This window comes from Belonocnema kinseyi, chromosome 3 (genome assembly GCF_010883055.1).
Source record: "Belonocnema kinseyi isolate 2016_QV_RU_SX_M_011 chromosome 3, B_treatae_v1, whole genome shotgun sequence".
Lineage (NCBI taxonomy): Eukaryota > Metazoa > Arthropoda > Insecta > Hymenoptera > Cynipidae > Belonocnema > Belonocnema kinseyi.
Genome location: NC_046659.1, coordinates 29,823,393 through 29,831,631, shown reverse-complemented (window position 1 = coordinate 29,831,631; position 8,239 = coordinate 29,823,393). Strand labels below are relative to the sequence as shown.

Below are 8,239 nucleotides of genomic sequence, written 5' to 3'. Positions count from 1 at the left end.
TCAGATTTTTCCATATTAAAAAAAACTCGGAGGTTAGTCGCTTCTCAGTGCTGTAACTTGTAAATGCGTAAACATAAATGGCTGCAGTTTTGACAGGCGTCAATTGAAGGATCAAGCTCGACGAAAATGGTTCACATTAGTGAATTTTAATGCCATTTCTTAGAATTTTCAGGTACTTATCAGACTGCCTAGTATATATGAGGGTTCGCCGTTCTGAGTCGGTAATATTACTTTAAAAACGGTAACGAGAATAAGGATATTACCAAGAATATAACCGGGGGATAAATTCGTTGAGAATTTACGAGAACGATTCAAAGTCAATCTAACTTCATATTTTAACTCAATTTTTGATAAATTAGCCGTAAATTCACATTCGGATAGTTTACAATAAACAATTTTAATATTTTAACAATAAATTATCTTGAATCAGTTTAAATTATTGTCAATTCTGCCATATTCTCCGTTATATAACTCGAACTTAAATTCTCGAGAATTTAAGAACTCTACCTGCGGTAATTCTTTAACCTATTTTTAAATGATATATTTAACTAAAAAATAGATTAAACAACCACCGCGTGGGCCTACTGGGAGCAACCGGGATCCATGAAAATTACACTGGCTCTCAGTTGAACTGCGGTAAATAGCACCTATGGCCACATCTTATTACTGTCAGATGAACGACCACAGGGTACGACGAAATCACAACAAAAAGCCGACGAATCCCTCGTGTGCCTTGATGTAACGAGCAAATCCAAACTAAAATGAATATTTAGTTGTTCTCGAATTAACGTAGCTGAAAATATTATTTCACGCTACGTTAATTCAGACTCAGTACAAATTACAAAGTATTTCCTGGTTCAATAGCAACCTGAGAGCTTATTGTCGGAATGCTTACGTAGCATTCCAAGCTCCCGAGGATTAGCAACAAACCAACTTGCCGAATAAGGAAGGCAATTACTCAGGAGAATAATTTTAATCAAAAATTAAAATTATTATCGGATGAACTTAATGTTTTATTTCTTAAGGACTAAAAATTTAGGTTTGCTTTTGCAATCCACTCAATTATGCAAGGGTGGATTGAGGAAAAAAGATATATAAATGAATTGAGTGCATGTATGAATGGATGAATTTATATCTTAATAATCAGCCTAAAATAAGAAGATAGAAATAAGAAAAAGGGGTCAATTTTAATCATCAATTTTTAAGCCAAAACTAAAAGCATGTAAGGTCCTAAAAAGGAACGAAAGTACGGTTTCACTCGCTTTGCTGAAGCGATCAAACACACACGCAAGCGCGCGCAAGCATCGTGCGCCACCTCTCTCTCGCCGATGCTCTAAAATATCGTCGTCTCTTCCTAGCATATAGCTTGGCTTCCGCGACGACTGCAGGCCTATAAGGTTCACACGTTGTACTCTCGCCTTCTTCCTCCCTATATTCTTACCATAAGAGCGTCTCTTTCTAGCAAATAAGCAAGCTTTACGCTATGGCCACAGCAGTTCAACGCGCCACGGTTTCTCTACTCGTTACCATTTTCATCTTCTTTTCATACTATTCTTCCATAAGTCCGTCTCGCTCCTCACCTTACATACTATTCATCGTCATCTCACAGCCGGAGCAAGTGGTAAAATCAAAACAACACCACGTGCCTACTCAGCGAAAAAGTAACCCCAAAATGCCTAATTTTTTATACATAAACAAAGGTTGGAAATAATAAATACTTAAATTTAAGTTGGAAATTCCAACCTGCATCAATTTTGATTCAAATTAAAATTTAGATTTTTTGTTGGGTATCCTGCGAGGTTCCTGTCTCGCAGGTGCAAAAATCCAAATGAAGGCATTTGACAATTCTGCAAATATCCCTAACTGGATCACCCCAAATATGAACCGTCGAGGTGCATCGGCCAAAAGTAAAAAACGACGTTTCCTGAGTAACCTGCCACGAACCAGATCGACTGAGTCTGTCCGTCCGTACTTCGGGACCTCGAATACATCGGAACTTTTAAAAGGCAACATTCAACCCGTAAGTCGTTACGTGTTCTATCTAGATTTAGCGGGACCATACTTTTTCCGGGTTGGCAACAGGAGCAAGCCGAAGGGATTGATCGGTTCAGCCAACTAAAATAGGATACGAAATTCGGACGTAACAGGTAACAGGTGCTCGCGCGTTCTGTGCCCATCACGCGTTTTCTCAAAGGATCAGAGTGGGTCAATAAATCCACGCAAATAAGAGGTTTTCAACTGCTTCGTCAAACACAAGAAAAACTCAAAAGGGAACCAAACCCGCTTTCCTTCCTTTCGGTCTGTTGAATTTTATGTGCCTGATGCATACATGTGACACGTGCTACCCATTGTAAAACATGCCCTTCTCTGTGCTCTATTTTGACTTAATAATTATTAATTCTTTATAAATAAAGATTTCAATTATTGTATTTATTAAACAATAAATTAATAATTAAAATAATTATTAATAATAAATAAATTCCAACATCGTCTCATACCGATTGTATGAATTATTATCAAAAATGGAATACGGCAGAGAACAATTCTCTGCAGAAATGCAACAATATTTAGGCAAGGTAGTTATTGAGGACTCGGGCAAGCCTCAACTTTTACCAAAGGAGCAGGTTAAGTTTACAAATTGTAGCTGTTACATTTGCTGCTGAACTGCCAAGCTGAACCACAGGCGGTACCATGAATTCTCTGTTAAGTAGTAAATGTCGAGAAAACTTTGCAACAAATGCGTAGTCTTGCAAATTATTATTTTTTTCAAAATAAAAGAATAAGGGTTTTCTATTTTCATGTAGCATATGAAGAACTAGGGTGGACAGCTAGCGTTTTTTCTCGAACACGATCTCGGCAGACGAGTTCTGTGAAAACGAGCTAAATCTAAAAATGCCTCCCTCCCGTATCGCGGGTCTAACGCTCTGAAACGCCAAGACTGCTGCTGAAATTATCCGGTAGCGAGCAGCAGGTTTAGAGCTTTTTTTCTTGTTGTCGAGTTTTTTCTCCAGTTTTTTCCCTTGTCAACAAACAACAACTTGCAGTCCGCTTCAAATGTCGAAAACTCGCGGTTTTCACACATCTGTTTTCGATATAGCCCTCTGCTTTTGTACATCACACTTCTGCCTCTATCTCTCGCAGTAGATTATAATCATATAAAAAGAGGGTCATATACCTGATACTAAAGATTGTACTTTCCTGTACAGTACCCTCCCACTTATCACGAAAGTCTGGGTCTGGGATTCACGTTAGGTGAGTTCCCCACCACATTGAAAAACTGTCTCTCCGCGTGCTTTATCCTCATAGCTGATTGGTAGAGAAAATTGAATCTATTCAAAAAAGTTAGGGTCCAAATTTGACATTTGAGGAAACAAGTAATAAAGAATATTTAGAGGTTATAATGCTAATTTTACACGCCAATCCTTTTAAAAATTCTGGTTTGTTACAAGTTTTATTAAAAGAAAAAAAAAGAAAAATTTGAGAACTCTGGATAGGCATGTAAGTGTTTCGATAAAAAAAATGTATTTTTCGCTTAGCTTGATCATTCCTTGATATTAAATCGAGGGTCTACTTCTCTTGCAATATCGATTACAGAATCTCCTTTTTTAACCCGATATATTATTTTTTATTTCTCTTCCAAAAGAAATTTGGTCTTCGATCTAGAATTGCTTGTCATTTACAAATTCAAGTTAACTTCTTCAATAGGTTACATCGAATGTCAACATTTGTTGAAAAATTATGTTTTCGCGCGAATATTGTTTATATTGTGTGCGCAAGTATGTATCTGTAATAGGACCAAAGCGCGGTAGTGTGATAGGTGGTAGGGTACTGGATGGCGATACCGAAATGGAAATTGAAGGTTCGGAAAGCAGAACCGAATAAGCGTTCGAGCAGTAGCCAGGGGTGGGGATGACGCGCAGAAAATGCGACGAAAGAGAGAAGGGATTTAGGTCTACTTCTCTTCCAATCGGCAGGTAAGGTTAATTTGGCAACGAACTCCTCGCTTGAACTGAAAAAGGTAATAAACCTAAATTCATTGCATCCAATTCCAAAAATATTTAATAGTCTTGTGAAAAGCACCTAATTTGTACAGAGCTCAGGTGCGGAGCCCGAGATATCTTCAAGAGATTTAGAAAGCTCAATATAATTTTTTTCAAATGGAACAGTTTTTATAACTTTCAATACTCCAGGGTATGTATTTAGATTAGAACTAGGGTTCACAAATTATCAAATAAGGTGTTTGGATTGATTCTTAATTGACTAGAAAAAATCCTAGAGATGGGAATTGAAAGTTACCCTACATTATGTTTCTTAACATTAAGTAAAATAAGTAAATCGTCTGCAGTGTCCCGTAAATTCAACTGGTCTCTACGGATAAAAATCTCTGAATATTCTCAGGCTCAAGGAATCTTTTAATGATCCAGGTAGCTCATTTGAACAGTCTGAAGGCTTTAAAATGTCATTTTCAACATTGAAATAAGAATTCTATCATAAATAACACGTAGAGAGGTTGTCTCAATAAAGTAGCCGACACTCACTAAGGATCCTTTGTTAAGCTTTCGAATTAAAATTTAGAAATAGATTTTTTAAATTTCAAAGTCAACAGCCTAAAACATAATAATTCGGAATCTACGCGTTTCAATTATGTCAGATATCTGAAAAATGTTATGTTTAAAATTGGAATCAATATAACGTGTCTCGTAAATGGAATGAGATACGCAAAAACAGACAACCTTTTTTAATTCAAGTCCAAATAGTATATTAATATGTACGTTATAAATATAAAAAATGTATAATGAGAAAATTCATCAATTAAAAAAGTGTTAATAATTTGGAGACAAATTTAAAAGTATATACGTATCTCATTCCATTTACGAGATACGTTCTATTAATTCCAATTGTAAACATATAAAACAAAAAGATATCTCAAAAAATCGTAACCCGTAGATTCTGAATTTCTAACCTCATAGATAATTTCAAAATTTTGCAAATTATAATTTTTGATTTTCCACTTTTTTAGCTCGTCTACTTGGTAGTCTAGTCGCAGGTATAAACGAAACTTCTGCTGGCATTTAAAGCCGGAGTCTGAGTAGCTTCAAACGAGCAGCACTGGAACGGTATTGGCCAGTGCCATTTTAGTGATTTTTCATCAGCAGGGTATATCATATTCGACAAAACGCCCCGTTGTTCAAAGAAAATTACGTTAATGGTAATTTAGTTTTTTACATATTTACATCTAATCTTGTAGTCAAGTATAAGGAATCATTGCAACTTCTTTGTTTGCGCCAAGGGTTCAAAGAAAATAAACTACTACACTTATTGATTTCAAATCGTAGATTTTAAATTATTTATGTCTTACGGTCCAATCGTAAATCGCAAAATAAATACAAATATTGATTTGTTTCATCAAATCATTTTACAATAAACTACTATACTACAAATACTATTTACCGTGAGATTAGGCATGTGCTCCTGTGCTTGAAAAAAATAGGATTTCTTTTGTTCTATGTTAAACACGTCGCAGCCTTTCAAGGAAAGTTTTTCCAGGCTTGAAGGAAAGTCTGATACTTGGATCTGAAAAAAAATTATAATTGCTATTTTCGGACAAGAAAGTCCTGACAGTTTTATAATTATTCTCATATTTCTTACTTCCATTCCGTTGATATAAAACTCCTCTATTATTAATTCCTTCAGATGCGTGCATGTTTCCATTATTATGTCAAGAAAATTCTTGTTAAACTCTGAATAATTATTCCATTCCGATTTTCCACGTATAGCAAAAGTTTTCACTGAAGGTTGAAAAAATTTCGTGTATTTTTTTAATTCTGCTACTGACATTGCTCTTGCACGATAATCCATGACATCCCATAGAGTTCTATCTCGCGTAACTCGGTCTAAACGCTGACAGCACCTGTTAATATTAAATTAAAGTAATTTAAGCGTACTGAAAAATCTATGATTTGTTAGAAAAATTATTTTAGACTGAGATAATCTTACATGCTTAGATTCATCGTGTCAAAAGAATCAAGATACTTTATAATCATGAGCAAAACGTCGTCAGAGAAATTCAATAAGTTGGGTTGCACTGCAGTTCCATCTTTTGAATCATCCTTTATTTTTGCCCGTTTCGAATTTCCACTGCTCGATGGATCAGGTGACAAGGATTTACTCCGTTTCACCTTCATTTTCTAAAACCTGATTAACAAAAAGTTGAAGAACTATGTTATAAAAAATATCAGTAATAAAATATAAAGGCAACAAGACATTAAGACTTTTAAGCCTTAAATTAATATCTAAAGTTATATAATTATATAAAATTATATTATTTTATTATATAATATTATACATTCTATAATATTGTGTGTGATTAAACAGTTTCAATGTTTTTTAAAGAATTATTTTCTTACATCAGATCCTAGAAAATATTTCATCTGTTATTTTTCATACTTGAACGATGCATCGATAGTATGGTAAATTATTTCATAAATAAATAATTAAATGCATAAATCGTAGAAAAATTCAAGTCTGAACATGAAATTTCAATCTATAGCCTATAAATGTAAGGTGGCAGTCCAAAAGGTGCTAAGGGACATTTTGAAAAAAATGGGTTTATTGGCCCGAAAGTTATTTTAAAATCAATTACACATCCTGTTAAAAAAAATTGCTCGAAAGCGCATTTTTTAGTATAGTAATAAAAAGTTGGTATGCAGCAGGGTGTCAAGGAACATGCTGTGCTTAACCCTCATGCAGCGTATTCTTTCAATTTTGGTAATTTTCTTACCTTTGAAAAGTAATACTTCTCTTCTTAAGCGTTTCTTAATAATTAAAATTAAAAACTAAAATATTTTAATTTATTCTATATAATGTCAAATTTAATATAAAAATAATCACATTTAATTACTTCTAAAAGCAAAAAAGCGAAAAATACAAACACCAAAAATTTCGTTTTCACAATATGAACATCGAAAATGGCGGCTTTCGTAGCCTGTGAAGTGGGACTAAATGGCTGTAAGCAGGTGAGTGTGTACGAAAGTACTTTACAAACTCTAGTGTTTCCAAGCCTGTTATGACAAACCCTAGAGTATTTATACTTTCGCGAGTTACGACCTAACCCTACCGGAGAAACTTCTCAAGTATTGCCACTACAGCGCGCACAAACTTTCTGTGCGCTGCAGTGGCATCACTTACGTTGCAACGCAGACTTCAGGTCTCTTTGAAAGAATTGTCACTGCGTATTCGTCAATATTTGTGTCATGGTCGTTCAATGTTCTTATTGTGAAAAAATATACGCAGCAAGGGGCTGAAACCTCGCGAACACCAACTCGCATGTTGACTGTACTCGGAGCTTGCGACCCCTCGTGCAGCCAACTTCATGCTCTTTTGCATTCACTCGGTTACGCCCCTAGCCACGTAATGTACTATTCCCGCGAGCTGAATAACTTTTTTAAGTCAACAGTTTTCAATTCTCATTCAGCACCACCTTATTCTCGAAAGCGTATTTTTATTTTGCAAAAAATAAAAAATTCTAATTTTAATCTCTACCGCAAACTGTTTATAAAAACATGTGAAATTCTAGCCTCAGCTGAATTTTTATCAAATTTTTTTGGCCTCAAATCATTAACACTTCAGGGAGTGCACTTTTAGTTTATCTTTAGGTCGAGCACTGAGCTCCGGAAAATTTTGCCATATTTAAAGTTTCTATTCCGGAAAATTGTTGTGCCAATGAGGAAGTTTCTGTTCAGATTATATTTTTGGAAAAATAGTACAATGTTTTGCGCATTTTTTAAAGAGAGGCTTGGAAAAGGGGTTCGAGATGTAACAGATCACTCTTCTGTGATCAGTCACTAACACGCGTTTTTTTAAAGGAAGATTTAGAAAAGGAATTCGAGTTGTGACATATTACTCGTCTGTGAGCAGTCACTGATAAGTATTTTTTTGAAGGGAGAGCTGGAACAGGTTTCGAGATTTGACCAATTACTCTTCTCTTGCCAGATGTCGGACTGCAAAATTAATATAGACAAAAAATGTCTTGCTACCGGGTGGGCAGAGTTATTCACATTAGTTGGCCATCACCAACCCGACTCCCTTTTTAAATTTTTCTTCAAATTATTAGCAGTTTTCAATTGGTAAATTTTCGCACTATACCAGGTGTATACATATGAAACCGGTATTTTTTCAAGAAAAAAACACATTTATTTCAAGAGAATGATAACAAATATTTTATTCAAAGTATGCGCCC

At 35.0% G+C, this 8,239-nt stretch overlaps 1 protein-coding gene across 7 annotated transcripts in view; it reads right to left on the bottom strand.

Moving 5' to 3' along the window:
• The window catches only part of LOC117168706, a 172,461-nt gene that overhangs the window by 119,589 nt on the left and 44,633 nt on the right, over positions 1–8,239 (bottom strand). For all 7 annotated transcript variants that reach the window (XR_004466543.1, XM_033354405.1, XM_033354406.1 and 4 more), the window contains 3 exons: positions 5,998–6,195; positions 5,650–5,911; positions 5,452–5,574 (listed from right to left, as the gene is read on the bottom strand). Coding sequence is in view for 6 of the 7 variants with exons in the window: in XM_033354405.1 (XP_033210296.1) it covers positions 5,452–5,574; positions 5,650–5,911; positions 5,998–6,185 (573 nt within the window). In the remaining variant the exon portion in view is untranslated. The remainder of the gene's footprint in view (positions 1–5,451; positions 5,575–5,649; positions 5,912–5,997; positions 6,196–8,239) is intronic.